The following is a 17,138-nucleotide window of genomic DNA, read 5'->3' on the forward strand; positions in this document are numbered from 1 at the left end:
GTAATTGCAATGTGTTCTGTTTTTTTTTATTTTCTGCATTTTTTAAATTTTGTTATGTCGATCCGAAAGATTCTATTCACACTTTTCATAAGGTTCCTTCTAAATTCTTTTTCTGCATTTTCTCTGTAGTTTCAAATACAACTACAAATAATTTTTTTTCCGTCCTCTATTTAATAGAGCCTTTACACATTCCAAGTTAAGTTTGAATGTCAAAAATCAGTTGATTCTCATATCTTATCACTTTATCTTCATGTTCCAATGCAGTCAATATTCATGAAAACTGAATATTTTAAATTTATTTTACTCCAATGTCTTAAACTGACTATGTTAAAATACATCAAAACTTAGAGTGGGTCAAACTTTGTTTACTCCCAAAGGTAAAGCAGAATGCTGCGATTTGAACCTCACAAAAGAATGCACAATTTTTATTATTCTACTCGATTTCAGCTTATAGTTTGAGGACAAAGAAAGTTAACCATTAATTGTAATTTTTTGGGATGCAGAAGAAAGTATAAAGTGAGGAGATGCAAAGCAATGTGAGTAATGAAGGATCAGGTAATTTAGTACCGATTGTTCCTCGGGAAAACATGTTTAAGGGCTATTGCCCAACCTGTTGAAACTTTTATTTGTCAAGTTCCTTTTATAATAAGATAATTTACAATAGAGTCAAAAAGTTTATTAAATTCGTCAGCATTTTTAACTTTATTGATTAAAGCGGTAATTTCTTTCAATAGTCTTTCTTACATTTAGTAAAAGATGACAATCTATTATAGTTTGATTAAAAATTATGATTATTTGATGTATAGGAGAAAGAATTGTGCTGCTAGCCCATACTTTAATTTACAAGGTATTCAAACTCCATACATTGTTATGGCATACATCTTTATTGACACATGACCTGCATACAACATTGGTCAGACTAGCTTTGAAGAACGAGGATGTCATAGTTCTTGAAATATACTTATCTGCAAAGAGCATAACATGTTCTGTTACACTACCTTCTCTCAGCATATGTTGAGCAAATTAGTAAAAGTTGGCTTTCATTTCTTCCATAATACTCTAATATCATATAGCTTGGTAACTTAAGTTTTTAAAAGAAACCAAGAAGCTGAAGAATTCATGTGTTACTGATAAAAAAAATCTTTGTCGATGACCATGAATTAGAGCCTTATACATTATTATTTCTTTCTCTTGAAAAGATGACATGTTTCCTCAAAAGTTTCCTAATTAATTTTAAAGCAATACGTTTGGTTTAGTTGGGATTTAGGCACTGTTATTACTTGTGGCCAATAAAAAGTCGGCTTATGGGAATGTTGACTAATAGTGGATTGCAAAAATGGTCAAATATAACTGAATTCAAAACTTAAATTATGACGTTTTTCCCGGTTGATTGCTTATGGACAAAGTTCAGCAATGACTAAAATATATTTTTTTCCTGCGGTGCTTACAATATTTGAAAAAGGGTGGGACAAAAAAAGAACTTGGAGTGAAACCATATAGTATTATTGGTTATGTCACAGTCATACATCTGCTCCATTTTCTTATTGATAATGAGGTTGAAAGACTAAAGGTACAACTTTGTAATGGTTGAGTGCTTTTACTCGGTTTAAGAATTTGTATTCACACTTTTCATAAGGTTCTAAAGATCTGTATGTGCTTATTTAGTTCCCTATTTATAATTTTCGCTTCTACAATTTATGAGCTGAATGTTATGTGTATTATTACTTAGCTTATAGCTGCTGCCATTGCCTATGGTCTGCACAAGAAAGCTTCTAGGTCCTTTCTCACTAGCTGTATTTATAAGGGAGAAGTCTATTTCCATATGACTTGAATGTATTAATGTGTTTCCTTTTCGTGTACCTTATTTCCAAATAATATTTTCTTTTAAAATGTTATATTTTACATTTTCCGTGCAACGCGCGGATACGGATACTAATTAGGAATAACGTCATAGCTCCTCGTAGGTGAGTATTCCAATAAAGGAAATCATTTTCTTTATCATAAAAATAAAGTATTTTTTTAATGAACTCTATGGGACTTGAATCTACGTTAGTTGAACTAATTGAAATCTTATATTATATGGTAAAAGATAAAAATAAAAGTAAGAGTTCAATTCAAAGAGAGCATAAGATACTTTCCGAATAAAGCGCCCACCACAAAATATTCGAAATTCGCCCTAAAAATTTAGATAAAACAAGGAGGAGCCCGAAGATTTTGTTGGTTACTCATATGATTTCCCACCAAACGATACAGATAAGTACCGTAAAACAAATTCCTTAAAGAGGGAAAGAAAATGGCATTCTCATCCAACCCGTTATCTCTAAGTGTACCCGAGCCCGTATTTGAATCCTGGCTCCGAGATACCGGCTACCTCGAAATTCTCGATCAACGGACTACCGATCTCCACCGCCACTCTTCCACCGCCACCACAGCCGCCGCCTCTGCTTCCTCTTCCGACGCTGCTGCTGTTACTAATTCTGCCGCCGCCGCAGTTTCAATCTCCAACGGGGTCTTTGTTCAGATATTTTCATATCTTGGAACCTTACTGTCGCTTTTTACGCTTAATCCGTTTGCGAAGCTCACGTCGGATGATTTTTCCGGTGATACGCCGTCGTGGACTCGACTGTTCGTCGGGTCGTTGGATTCATACTCGTTTCCTTCGTCGCCTTCTCAGGCTCGGCTTAGAGTCCACGAGAATGTGAAACGCTATGCCCGCAATTATACCTCTCTCTTCCTCCTCTTCTTCGCTTGCTCTCTGTATGCTCTCTCTCTCTCTCTACACATACACACACACATACACATATACACACACATTATGTATGTATATTTGTGTGTCTTGACTTTTTAAGCATGTATGTGGACATTGACAAGTATATGTTATCGATTGTAATTTGTACTATTAATAATGGTTAAAATTTGTGCTTGTGCGATAAGTTGAATATTGGATTTGTTTTAAGCAGTACACCTGAAACCGGTCCGAACGAATTAGAAGGAATATAGAGAATTCATATAACTGACTCCAACTAGTTTAGAATTGAGTTGTTGGTTGATTGATCGATTGACTTTGTATGAGAAGTTTGACGTTGTTAGGCTCTGAGAGCTAAATGAGGCTCACTCGGAGGATAGTGGATTTAGATAGTTCTTTTTGATAAGGATTTGGATAGTTCTTAATTTAAGTTATAAAGCACTCTACGTAATTTCTTTCTTCCTCAAGAATATATCATTTGCATGACATAAAGAACATGTATACGGTTTTTGGTATATATTTATATGTGCCAATTGAAATTTGAAAGCTGAAGCAATTGTAATCTAAAAGCTAGGGTTTCACATAGGACAAAGTTTCAGTTATTGGGTGATATGTTCAAGCCCTTTAGATTTCAGAGTACTTGTCAAACAAAAAAGATGTTAAGGGCTTGGAGATTTGAAGATAGTACTTGGTCCAAATTTAGCAAATATTATGTAGCTGCAGGATTTAATTTCTGTTGCTTGGTTTCTTGATTTTAGTGCAATTTGATTGTTAGTTGAATGTTGATAAATTTGGGTTACAGGTACCAGAAGCTGCTTGCGCTTGTAGGGTTGATATTATGTTTGGCGCTTTGGGATGTATTAAAGTTATGTGGAGATCGTTGGGGATTAGAGCAGCGCCCTGTAATCAGACAAAGCTTGATTCGCATTGCTCAGTGTGGTGAGTCGATATTCTTTCGTGCTTCCCCCCCCCCCCCCCCCCCGACAAAAAAAAAAAAGAAAGAAAGAGGAAAAAATGGGGTGCCACTCTCTTAAATGATTCAGGTCCCAGCATTCTATCTGTGTATATTGGTGATGAATAATATGATCGTAGCTTTGACTGTTTTATCATATGGCTTGTGATTTATCCTATGTGTTAACTGATCCTGATCTTTAAGCTTCTCTTCAACCTTTTGAATATTGTCCATATCTGTTTTCCTTCTACCAAATGGCAAACCGTACTCCTCTAAACTGGAGGCTCTTATGCCAAATTTTGGTTGAGATAAAATGGTGTTCCAGAGGCATTGCATTTGCAATGTAATGGATGCTCTTAAGACCTTTCACCAAGATCACTAGAAGTCAGGATCAAGGAAAAATAATCCAACCACTAAGCTAAAAGTATGTAATGAGATGGTACTACGTAATTGATCCAGATGTGAGCAATTAACTAACGAGTCCATCAAGGGGAGCAGGGATATATGGTTGGTCTTCTCCAAACCTGTTCTATCTTGCTCCAAAAGTATCCTTTAACTGGAAATTTTTGCGAGAATGTTAATTCAAGTAAAATGTCTCTATAAACAATTAACATTCATTAAAAAAATGCATGAAAAGTTCATAAATTAGGTACTTGTACAACGAATGCATAGATTATAAAATCGGTTTCTTTTTCATTATTGAAGAATGTTAGTCTCTCAGTTTTTTCATTCAAAAGTTCCTCAAGTTCTCGTGATGATTGAACTAGTTAGTACCCCCTCCCCCTCCAAATTTTGTTGATTAAGATGTTGTAGGGACGATGGGGAAGGAACTTTGTGTCTTTTACTCAAATGTTGTAAACAAGCAAAATACTGTCTTTAAATGCTTTAGACTGCAGATATATTAGTGTCTAGGCCTGAAAGTTTCTTTTAAATAAGTGGAAAAATGATATTTGAGTAGTTCTTTTCTTTTTTGGTTTGGGTTAGGAAATCTAAAGAAAAAGAGGGAAAGTAAAAAATGGAAGGCTTCTCCATTTCAAAAAAGAAAAAGGACGGAAGGCTTCTGTTAGTCAAAATTTTGTAAACAAGAAAAATATAGTGGAAACAGCTTTAAATGCTTTGGGCCACAAATATACTAGTTCAGGTGGGCCTTGAAGTATAATAAGTGGGAAAAGGATTTTGGCGTAGTTTCCTTTTTTTTTTTTTTGGGGGGTTGGATGGTAGCAAAGAGGCAAAGTAAAAAGGGAAGGCTTATTTATAATAGTCGAGGTGCACATATATTACACAGGAGATTACCTTTATAAAAAAGGACGACTTATAACATCTCCATATAATCTTTTGTTGTACCCACACCTTTTACCTTTTACTCAGATCTCAAATATTGTGCATGAGCAAAATATGGCGAAGATAGCTTTAAATTGTTTAGCTTCAGATATACTGGTGTCAATGAGCCTAAAAGTTAAAAAGGAAAAAGGTGGGGAAAGGTTTTCTCGGTGTTTTTGGTAAGAAACTAAAAGTAGAGGGAAAAATGAAATGGGAAGCTATATCATCTTTTGTTGTACTTGCAAAGTTGGCGAGATGTTGGTATCTCTTACATAACAATGTGAAGGATGCTTTTGGTATAGAAAAGGTTAATTGGCTCAATTCTTCCATCCCCTTAACACGGTATTTAACAAAAGATAAATTCTGAGATGTGTGCCAAATCCTTGTTTACCTATCCACCAAAAAAAAGGTGTTATCGCTTCATAGCTGAAGGTTGACTTGGCAGAAGGTTGATTTTACTTAAAAGGATGATAAAAAGGAAAAAAAAGAGGGGAAAATAGAGTTCATTTGCTACTTGGGTAAGAGGACTACTCTTTACACACACACACACACACACACACACACATATATATATATATATATGATTTTTATAATTAAGATGTCCGGGCAATCTTGCGCGCACCTCAACAATTTCACCAGGTACGTGCTATCAGCACAAGGACTACTCACATGTATATTTCAGCATTCTCTCTGTAGTCGCAGTCTTCTTCTACTTCTTGAGTCTATAATACTTATTTTACAAATTCTGTTTTTTTCTTTAATTTGTTTTTTTGCTTGTGTTTCTTCTTCAATCAATGACCCTCTTCTCTTCTATTGTGCAGTTCTCTTATTCTACTTCTTCTTGACTCTGGGCTTCTCTTTTACTTCTCTTCCACTCACTTAGCAGAGTTGCTTAAAAAACTAATTATGAAGCTAAATACTGCAGAATTTTTTTATGGTTGATTTAAGTGAAATTGAATAATTATTTGATGTCCCCAAAAAAAATAATTATGATTTGTGATTGTAGTTATGTTTTTGGGGTCTTGTTGAAATTACATATTTCGATGTTTAATTTGAATTTGGTCAGATTAGTACGGAATTAGTAACTTTAATTGCAATAAGTTCATATATGTTAGATCATTTTTGTGTTTGGTAATTGTCTGCTTTATTTTGAAGAATCGTGCGTTTAGGTTCCTTTTTTTAAGCCGAAGGTCCCTGTTACTGTTTTTGCGCTTCTCGTTTTTTAAAACGCTTCTCAGTCTTTTCAAGTGTATGTTGGCTGGATTTTGTTTCGATGGACAATTTTAAGCACTAATTTATTCTACCAAGCAGAACTTTTCTGCTACTCTATAAATTCGAGAACTGAGTCTGCTTTTCTACAACAGCAACTGCAGTTATTCTATTCTGTACCAACGTTCAAATGGCTCTCATCTCAGCCATTGCTGTCAGTTATGCAGGTGGGTTGGCTTTCATGCCCAATTTGTTATTCTTACTCTATCGTTTTATCTTTTGGTTTAGTCCTAATTTCAAGAGCTTATAGCTAATTGATGCATTTGCAGTGATGATTCTGCATGCCTCATTTAGGAAGCTTACCCCGTCGAGACAATCAACTTCAAAAGATGGAAACAGGAGGACTCTTAGAAGTTGATAAGTATTTATTAGTGTCAAATCATAAAATCACAGTCGTAGCTCGGAGGGAGTTCAGAGCAAACATGTGGGTTAACTGTCTTGGTTCACGAGTACATCTCTCCGTTTGGAACTGAGATAATACTAGTTACATTGTAAGAAAATGTTTCTTTGTATTCAAATTTAGGTTGTATAAGGTTATACAAGATGGGAAAAAGAAATATATTAGATAAGATTGTAGATGGCTGTAGAACCATGAAGGTAATTAGCATGAACTGCATCCAGTATAAGTTCTGGATTCTGATTTTTCAATTCATTCGACCCCCCTCTGGGCTTGCATCATAATTTGTTACCATCCAAGAATGAGTGCTTATTAGTTGCTATGAATTGAAAGGAGAAGATGACTTGTAAACTGTCACTCACCTGAAACTTGGATGAAATGACTACCTTTCTCGTCTATTGAAGATCTGGTGTTCCACAAAATTTTTATTTTCAATTCATTGAAAGGTCTCGTTTTCTTTCGTTTGCCCTATTACCAAGGTTATTGACTCGTTAGGATGATCTTTCTCCATAGTTGATATGGAATAGTTGGAGATACTCAATCACTGAGAGGGATCTTAAAATTGTTTCGAACTCACAGCAAGTGTGAAGGTTGAAGACTCCTCCCTCTTGAAACTAACTGATTCTCATATTCAATTGCTTTAGGAGCCAAAGCGAGAAGTAAGACAGCAAAAGGAAGAAGACAAGGAGGCGAGGCATCTATGGGCTAGCAGATGGGTGAATTACGCAGTATTGGAAGCAAAGGAACGATAATTATTTTAATGCTTTCATAGAACCTGCCTTTTCTATAAAGAAATGAGGGTCCTTTGATCCCTTTTTTTGGTAATTGGCCTTTGCTCCTTTTTGTTCATTGATACACTACATCACACACATTAGACAGACAAGGACATTGACATATATGTGCTACTAGCTCTCTACATGAGAACCGTAGAGCAATCAATGCAGTCAACTGGACATACCCTGCAATTGCTCTATGAAAAGCTTGAACCTTTAAGAGCTATTCAGGAGAAACCTTGGAAAATAATAGGCGATCATGAGGCATTGGCAAGCTTGGAAGCTGAATCCTAGAGCTAGCATGCACCACAGAAGATACGACTTACTTGGAATCAATTTTCGTAGCCGAAAATGCAATTACACGAAGATTGGAAACTTCATTTCCTCTTGAAACAGGAAGGGCGCATTGATTCACCATAAAGAAGTGGATGGCAATGCAGACCATGAATAATAATGAATATCTCAAAACCCAAAAGTTGACCCTTGGCTATACATCTAATGCTTTAGAGACAGAATAGATGGATGGCCTTGAAAATGAATTTGAGATCATGAAGGATCAACTGCTAGAGGAGCAAGTGAATTAGAAGTTGTCTCAATTGTAGGGATGGGGTTTTGTGGTGGTGGTGGTGTTGGTGGTGGTGGTGGTGGTGGTGGTGGGGGGGGGGGGGGTGTTGGCAGACAACATTGGCTGACAAAATTTAGAATAATCCACTCATTATGTCTCATTTTGACAATCATGCAAAAGCTACTATTTCACAAGATTATTGTGAGAAATGTACTCTTATGCCTTCTTTATGCTATAAGTGCCAAGACTGATGAATTTTATAAGAAGAAAGATGATGGGCAACTAGCGGATCAATTGCAAAAGCTTCTATAAAGTAAGGGGTACTTGGAAGTCATTGATGATATATGGACTAAAAAAGCTTGGGATGATGTAAAACTATGTTTCCCGAACTTCAGCAAGAGGAGCCAAATACTCCTGACCGCTCGAAATATGGAGATGGCTGAATATGTTAGCTTAGATAAGACTCCTTATCAAATGCGTCTCTTGAATTTTAATGAGACTTGGAATTTACTGCAGAGAAAGGTCTTTGAGAAAGATTTATTTTCTCCCGAATTTGAAAAATTGGAAACAGATTGCATTAAAATGCGGTAGAGGATAGCCTCTAGCAGCACAACTCTGCTTGAGAGAAGCTCGAAACATAAATTTCTTTCAATCATTCATAATCAACCTTCTGCGTTGCATTTCTTTGCAGCTTTCTTAGCTCCTAAATTTGTCAATGTTAAATATAAGTTCATTTTCTCCGCACAATTTTTATTCGTGAATCATTTAACCTGGATCAATGGCGGATGCAACACTTAGGCAGCCGGTTCATCCGAATTTAGTATTTTTGAGCAAATATATGTGTGTTAATTTTAACAAATATTTTGAATTCTTTATCTTAAAAATACAGTGAGTCGGTATTAAAATTTTTAAAGATCGAACTCATTAAGTATAAATATTGAATTCGCTACTGAATAGAATATTTGCCGGTAAGCTTGGGATCCTAGAAGTATATAGATTGAGTCCCCTTTTTCTGCTAATCGTCTGATTACAAAATAAGAAATTGTGGAGAAGTGAAGCGTTGTGTTGCTTCTTAAGTATGGTCCAATTTTTCAGTCGCAACTGTCACGTCCTTAGTTGTTAACTAAGTACACGTGCGACACTTGACAACTCGCTCACGATCTTGCACAACTTGCTCACGTTTTTGCTATGTCAAGTCAGCCTTACTACACTCAAGATCGCTAAGAGAATGGAAGAAAGAACACAAGAGAATTGTTAAAGGAAGCTTTGTATTAGAGAGAACTTGAATTGTTTGCTCGATGAATTACAAATGAATGACCCCCTTTATATACTAGTCTCCTAGGGGCTAGTGTGTAAATATTAATTATTACACAAGTCCGTGATATTTACAAGATAAGGGCTTTTTCTAGAATTCTCTACAAGCCTAGAAGATTCCAAGGACTTTTCTAGCAAATCCATAAGATCTAGGTTCTTCATAAGGAAATGTCCATACCTCTCTAGAATCTTCTCACAAATGCTAGCCTTCTTCTTATGTAAGCTTCCACAATGGCATTAATATATGCCAAATGGCGCCTATGTGGCATGATGACATGGCGGGTCATCACACTCTCCCCCCCCCAATATTGCGACGACCGCGTCGCAATGCTGCTGCATAAACTCTCGGATCTTATCTTTGAATTGCCACAAGTCTTCATATCGTTCCCACGTGGCTTCCTCCGGTGATTGCCCTTTCCAATGGACGAGGAACATAGCAGTGGCTTTTTGCCCTTGTTTTCGCCTGGCCTGGTAATCTATGATAGCCTCAATCTCCCGATCATGCGAGGCGGTGATAGTCATTGGCGCCCGACTTGATTGGCCCCTACTCGGATCATCCTTATCTTCATGATATGGCTTAAGCATGCTGGCATGGAAGACAGGGTAGATCTTAAGATACGATAACATGTCAAGTTTGTATGAGATCTTGCCTACCTTGGCGACGATCTTAAATGGCCCCTCATACTTGCGAATCAGATTCTGATGCATGCCCCGTAGTGCCTTGAACTGTCTTGGGTTAAACTTCACCATGACCATGTCCCCAACTCTATAGTATGTGGGACGCCGCTTACGGTCCGCAAACTTCTTCATCTTCTTAGCTGCCTTATCCAAGTAGGACTTAGCAATGTCGAGCTGCTCCTCCCATCCTTTGGCCATATGATAAGCCCCCAAACTCTTTCACTCGAACGCAGCTGGTAAGGAATATGGAGTTTGTGGTTGTTGGCCTGTGGCTAGCTCAAATGGTGTCCGTCCCGTGGACTCACTCCGCTGCAAGTTATTAGAGAATTGGACGATGCCTATGAGCGTTGCCCAATCTTTCTGATGCGCGCTTACATAATGCCTCAAGTAGCATTCTAGTAAGGCATTGACTCGTTCTGTTTGTCCATCCGTTCTATGGGTGGAAACTAGTAGAAAAGTGCAGCTCCGTACCAAGTATGTCAAACAACTCTCTCCAAATGTTTCCAGTAAAGCGGGGGTCTCGATCACTGATTATATGCCTTGGTAAGCCCCAATACTTCACCACGTTCTTAAAGAATAGATTGGCGGCTTCCTTGGCTGTGCAACCTGGTGAGGCGGGCATGAAGGTGGCATATTTAGAAAATCTATCCACGACCACCATAATAGTACCATAACCGTCGGACCTTGGTAGGAAAGTGATAAAGTCCATAGTCACGCTCTCCCATGGATGCTATGCAACTGGTAGTGGCTCCAAAAGTCCTCCGGGCTTTTGTTGCTCAACCTTGTCCTGCTGACATACAAGACAAGTCTGCACATAACATTCTATATCATCTCGTATGCGTGGCCAATAGTAGACTGACTCAACCAAGGCCCTGGTGTGACGTTGGCCTGGATGACCAGCCCACATTGTATCATGACTCTCCCTTATGATCCGCCGTCTAATGTCTCCAAACTTAGGCACGTAGACCCGTGGTAAGCAATATGCCGTCTTCTACCCAAAAACATCTCGTCTTGCCCTGGTTGGCTAACTCGATAAGTTGTTTGGCTGCTGGATCATGTTGCATGCCTTCTTTTATAGCCTCTCAAATATCCCATCTCGCTGAAGTGATTGCAGCAAGCTCGGATTTCCGGCTCAAGGCATCAACTACAATGTTACCTTTGCTCGGCTTATACTCCAGCGCATAATCAAACTCGGCCAAGAAATCCTGCCACCTATCCTGCTTTGGTGAGAGCTTCTTCTGTGTCTGAAAGTAGCTAGTAGCCACATTATCAGTCTTGACCACGAACCTCGACCCCAACAGATAATGTCTCCATGTACGAAGACAATGCACAATGGTAGTCATTTCCTTCTCTTGTACCGTGTACCGCCACTCCGTCTCATTTAACTTGCGGCTCTCAAATGCTATGGGATGCTTATCCTGCATCAGGACACCCCCAATGGCAAAGTCTGAAGCATCTGTGTGCACCTCAAAAGTCTTGGCAAAGTCAGGTAATGCCAAGACTGGCTCCTCTATTACAGCTGCCTTAAGGCCTTCAAACGCCTTTTGACAATGCTCTGTCCAAACCCATGGCTTGTTATTCTTTAGCAACTCAGTCAATGGTGCGGCCTTTGCTGAGTATCCACTGATGAACTGACGATAATAATTAACAAGTCCAAGGAAGGATCTCAACTCATTTACCTTTATGGGTGCCTCCCACTCTTGGGTAGCACGTACCTTAGCCTCGTCCATGCATAGCTCGCCATTGCTAATGACATGGCCCAATAAGTGCACCTTTGATTGTGCAAACTCGCACTTCTCTCTCTTGATGTATAGCTCGTTCTCCCGCAAGACTTGGAAAACCTTCCTTAAGTGCTCCATGTGTTCCTCCAAGGTGTTGCTGTAGATGACTATGTCATCTAGGTAGACTACCACGAACTGATCAAGGTAGGGATGAAAAATCTTGTTCATAAGGGTGCAAAATGTGGCCGGTGCATTGGTTAAGCCGAAAGGCATCGCCAACCACTTAAAGGCTCCATATATCATCACACATGCTGTCTTTGGCTCATCCCCTTCCGCAATGCGAACCTGGTAGTAGCCCTTTCGAAGATCCACCTTGGTAAATTACTTGGCTTGCCCAAGTCTATCGAACAAATCAACAATGAGCGAGATCGGGTACTTATTCTTCACTGTAACCTTATTAAGTGCTCGGTAGTCTATGCACAAGCGCAACAATCTATCCTTCTTCTCCTGGAACAATACTGGTGCGCCGAAAGGTGCCTTTGATGGGCGAATGTGACCAACATACAACAACTCTTTCAATTGTTTCTTGAGCTCCTCCAGCTCGGCGGTGCCATACAATATGGGGCAATGCGGGTGGCTTAGCCCCTGGCTCCAACTCAATCTTGTGATCCACCTCTCGCCTAGGCAGCAAGTGCTTAGGCAACTCCTCGAGCATGACCTCTTTGTTCTCCTCAAGCAACTTCTCTATTCAAGGCGGCACTGTCTTGAAAATTCTTGTCTTCCTCTAGACTTGCAATGGTTTCCACGAACGTCGACTCCCCCTTATTGACCCCCTTGACAACCTGCATAGCTGAGAGTTGTGCTTGGATCTGTTCGTGTGGCATAGTCACTGTAGGTACCATGCAAGCTCCTTCTCGCTCCATAACCAAGAGACATTAAAGGTAGGGGTCGATTAAAGTATGACAATGTCTAAAGAACTCTTGCCCCAGTATGATGTCAAAGATATCCATAGCGGTTACGGTAAAGTTTGTCATACCTTTCCAAGTTCCCAATTTGACACCAACTCCATTAGCTACCCCACGAGCATTCTGTATCTCGGCATTCACGGTCTTGACGCGAGAGTTGGTTGGAGCAAGCTTCAATTCCAGTCTCTTTGTGGCAGCCTCAATCACGAAATTATGAGTTGCTCCAGTATCCACCATTGCACGAGCGGGCTTGTTGTTGATGGTGAGATCCACGTACTGATTGCCATTTTCGTAGGTTGGATAGCTTGCTTTGCGACAACACCACATAATCCGATCATACCCAACTGTGCGGTTCCTAACTCTCTCCTTGTGGCTTCTCCTTTCGCGCACATACCATGACACTGAGGCTCTTAAGGTCAGGACAATTCCTGAATCCATGTGGCCCTCTGCATATATAGCATCCCTTCTTCTTAGCCCTAACGACCACTCGACTTTTTGAAATCTTGAGTCTTGGAGTAATGTTGTTGTATCTCCTTGACTTTGCCACAGTCTCCCCCATCTTTGGCATTGTTAACCTTTGACTCCTTGATATTGCCTTTGTCATGCTTGTCATGCCTGAAATCCATTAATGATTCGCCTCCACTATGGCTTGGTCTATATCAGTGACTTGTTGGCATTGTAACTCCTGCTTAGCCCAATTTTGCAACCCGTCCATGAAGTGGAACAACAAGTCATCATTGGTCAGGTTGGGGATTTGAAGCATAAGGGTAGTGAACTTCTTGACATAGTTACGTATGCTCCTTATTTGCTTCAATTCCCTAAGCTTGTGCCTTGCCTCGTACAAGACATTGTTTGGAAAGAACTATCGCTTGAACTCTGCTTTGAACTGATCCATGTGCTAATAGTATATAGGCCTTTATCCACGTCGGCCATCTTCCTTCTCCACCATAGCATGGCAGTCTCTGAGAGGTACAATACCACAGTATTGATCTTGGCCTCGTCGTCCCTCACTTTGTCGTGCCTGAAGTAGTTCTCCAAGTGCCAAAGGAAGTTTTCCACTTCTTGTGTATCACGAACACCTTTGAATACCGGGGGTTTGGGAGCCTCAATCTTGGCCTCCCTCGTCACCATAACATTGCTGGCTACCTCAGTCATGCCAGCATTGACATGCTCCTCGAGTGACTCTATCTTTTCCTTCATAGCATCGATAGTACTCAAAGCCTCCATAAGTCTGCACTCTAAGGTAGTGATGGTTTGCCTTAGTTCCATCTCAGTCTGTGTACATCCCTCCAAGTCATTTCGGATGCTCTCAATCTCTTCAAGAGTGTGCCCCTCAAGAACGTTAAGGGTGCCTTCCACCTTCCCCAAGCGTTGGCCAAAGATCTCCACGACGTCCGTCCCCGCGTTCATCTTCATCACCCACTCTTTACCGAGCGAGACGTCCTCTGGAAGGACCTCCACTTCATCCTTGCTCGCCTCAGTGGTAGATGGTTCTTGGGATGTAAGCCCTTCATTTGACACAACCTCAGGTGGCACCTCCTGGATCTTGTTGGTGGCATTCCTCTTTTTACTACGGCCACTCTTGCCAACATCATCCTGGATGACGTTGGCTTGGGTGTTGGCAGCGTTAATTTCTCCGTCGTTCGCCATTCCCTTAGTTGAAACCTTCGCTCTGATACCACGTTGTCATGTCCTTAGTTGTTAACTATGTACACGTGCGACACTTGACAACTCGCTCATGATCTTGTACAACTTGCTCACATTCTTGGTATGTCAAGTCAACCTTGCTACACTCAAGATCGCTAAGAGAATGGAAGAAAGAACACAAGAGAATTGTTAAAGGAAGCTTTGTGTTAGAGAGAACTTGAATTGTTTGCTTGATGAATTACAAATGAATGGCCCCCTTTATATATCAGTCTCCTAGGGGCTAGTGTGTAAATATTAATTATTACACAAGTCCTTGATATTTACAATATAAGGGTTTTTTTTAGAATTCTCTAAAAGCCTAGAAGATTCCAAAGACTTTTCTAGCAAATCCATAAGGATCTAGGTTCTTCCTAAGGAAATGTCCATCCCTCTCTAGAATCTTCTCACAAATGCTAGCCTTTTTCTTATGTAAGCTTCCACATGGCATTAATATATGCCAAATGGCGTCTATGTGGCATGATGACATGGAGGGTCATCACATAAAACTTCCAAAATATTTCCAACTTTGAAGATAGCATTTTAAGGGAGGGCCATACAAATATAAGATTCAGCATTTAACAAAAGGAAAAAAAGGAAGAGAAAAGCAAAACCTTGTTCAAGAAACTCAAAAGTCAATAAAAGAGTGCTGGACACCAATGTCTTGTAGTTTCTAAAGTCAAGACCACTTGTAGTGTGAACAACGTGTTTCCATGTTTACCTCTTTTCTTCCCTAAGTGATATGTTTTGATAGAAACTGTTTTTTTTCAAATTAAGTTAGGAAAATAGGGACCTTTGCTCTTTTTGTTTACTGATAGAAAATTCTCAAAAACATCAAAAGATACGAGGATTAAAACATGGCTTATGCTGCTATTACTTCTCTTATGAGCACCATCAAGCAATCAATGGAATGTACCGGACTTACTATTCAAATCTTCTATGAAAACCTTGAATCCTTGAGAGCTATTCTGGAGAAATCCTGCAGTTCTATAACAGGCGATCTTGAGGCATTGACAAGCTTGGAAGCTGAAATGATAGAGCTTGGATGTAGCATAGAACTTGTGGTTGACTCTGAATCAAGAAAAGTTTCCTTAACAGAAATTGCAATTACACAAAGAATAGATTTTTGGGAACTTCGTTTTGCCCTGAAACAAGCGGTTGGACACATTGATTCTGCCATGAACAAGTGGATGGTGATGCAGAGAAAAGGTCTAGAAGCAGAAAATATGACCCTCGCCAGTGCATTTCAACATGCCTTGGAGTATGCGAATATGATGGTTGGCCTTGAAAATGAATTCGAGATGATGCAGGATCAACTTGCTAGAGGAGCAAGTGAATTAGAAGTTGTCTCAATTGTAAGGAGGGGGGTGTATCGGCAAGACAACTTTGGCTAAAAAAATGTAGAATGATCTATTCATTATGTCTCACTTGACGTTCGTGCAAAAACTACTGTATCACAAGTGTATCGTGCGAAAAATGTAATTCTAGGCCTTCGTTCTTCTATAAGTGAAAAGATGCTTGAATATTATGAGTAAGATGATGGAAAGCTAGCCAACCAATTGCAGAAGCTTCTAAAAGGTAGGAGGTACCTGATAGTCATTGATGTCATATGGACTACAGGAGCTTGGGATGATATAAAACTATGTTCATCAGACTAGAAAAATGGAAGCCGAATACTCATGACTACTCGGAATATGATGGTGGATGAATATACTAATTCAGGTAAGCCTCCTTATCAAGTGCGCCTCATGAATTTTGATGAAAGTTGGAGTTTATTGTAAAAAAAGGTCTTTGTGAAGGATAATTTCTCCCCTGATTTGAACAACTTGGCAAACTAAGTGCATTAAAATGCAGAGGATTGCCTCTAGCTATTGTTGTTATTGCTGACTTCTCTCCAAAATCGGTTGACTTTTCTCCAAAATCGGTGAAAAATTAATGAGTGGAGAAGCCAAGAACGTAAGTTAAGTGGTAAGCATAGATCTTGATGTCTAATGCATGAGAGTGTTGGATTTAAGTTACCATCACCTGCCGCATCACCTAAAAGCGTGCTTTCTGTATTTTGCAATCTTCCCCAAGGATAAATTGATTTTTGTCAATGAACTTATGGAATTGTTGGTTGTGGAGGGATTTTTGAAGGTAGAAGAGACGAAAAACATTGAAGAAGTTGCAGAAGAATGTCTAAAAGATCTTATAGATAGAAGTTTAATTTTCATTCACCATTTGATTTTTATTGGAAAACCAAGGTAGCGGAATGCATGATGTGACCCGTGAACTCTGCCTTAGAGAAGCTCGCAACATAAAGTTTGTGAATGTTATCAACGGAAAGAATGATTAAAATAGATGTGCACAATCCATGCATTTTCTCTCTTAGAGTCGAGGGTGGATCGGTATTAAAGATGTCAGTACTGAAGAAATAACTAGGTGTTATTGTAGTGAGACCTGTTCTATTTTCGTCTTTTATAGATACCTTAAGCCAAGCTTATTACGTTTCAAGCTAGTATGAGTACTAGATCTTGCCTCATTGACGTGTTTAACTTTTCCCAGTTGGATACTTGATTTAATTCACTTGAGATACCTAGCTTTGAGTCATTATATACAGGCTTGGATTCCCTCTTCGGTAGACATTCCTCCATCAATATCTAGCCTACATTATCTGCAAATTTTCATACTTAAGCTTGCGAATCCTAAGGTCTTGCAAAATGATCATTTCATATTACCATCAGATATTTTGACAATGCCGCAATTGAGGCACCTC

General features: G+C 39.3%; 2 protein-coding genes across 2 annotated transcripts; both read left to right on the top strand.

Annotated features, from left to right (window-relative positions):
* The first annotated feature begins 2,154 nt into the window (after positions 1-2,154).
* LOC107767169 (PRA1 family protein H) lies at positions 2,155-7,087 on the top strand. Its single transcript, XM_075219898.1, has 4 exons — positions 2,155-2,757; positions 3,549-3,685; positions 6,383-6,454; positions 6,557-7,087. The coding sequence occupies exons 1-4, from the start codon at positions 2,294-2,296 to the stop codon at positions 6,643-6,645; spliced, it is 762 nt and encodes a 253-aa protein (XP_075075999.1). The 5' UTR covers positions 2,155-2,293; the 3' UTR covers positions 6,646-7,087.
* Positions 7,088-15,028: 7,941 nt separating this feature from the next.
* On the top strand, positions 15,029-16,876 carry LOC107767168 (uncharacterized). The gene has a single exon (XM_016586089.2). The coding sequence runs from the start codon at positions 15,241-15,243 to the stop codon at positions 15,775-15,777; it is 537 nt and encodes a 178-aa protein (XP_016441575.1). The 5' UTR covers positions 15,029-15,240; the 3' UTR covers positions 15,778-16,876.
* Positions 16,877-17,138: the final 262 nt, after the last annotated feature.

The sequence above is a fragment of the Nicotiana tabacum genome, chromosome 8 (assembly GCF_000715075.1).
Source record: "Nicotiana tabacum cultivar K326 chromosome 8, ASM71507v2, whole genome shotgun sequence".
Lineage (NCBI taxonomy): Eukaryota > Viridiplantae > Streptophyta > Magnoliopsida > Solanales > Solanaceae > Nicotiana > Nicotiana tabacum.

Excerpts from the sequence above, each read along its gene's own strand:
- LOC107767169 (XM_075219898.1), top strand. The coding sequence starts at position 2,294 with ATGGCATTCTCATCCAACCCGTTATCTCTAAGTGTACCCGAGCCCGTA. Across the intron at positions 2,758-3,548 it reads CTCTTCTTCGCTTGCTCTCT|GTACCAGAAGCTGCTTGCGC; the intron begins GTATGCTCTCTC and ends TTTGGGTTACAG. Across the intron at positions 3,686-6,382 it reads GATTCGCATTGCTCAGTGTG|CAACTGCAGTTATTCTATTC; the intron begins GTGAGTCGATAT and ends TTTCTACAACAG.
- LOC107767168 (XM_016586089.2), top strand. The coding sequence starts at position 15,241 with ATGGCTTATGCTGCTATTACTTCTCTTATGAGCACCATCAAGCAATCA.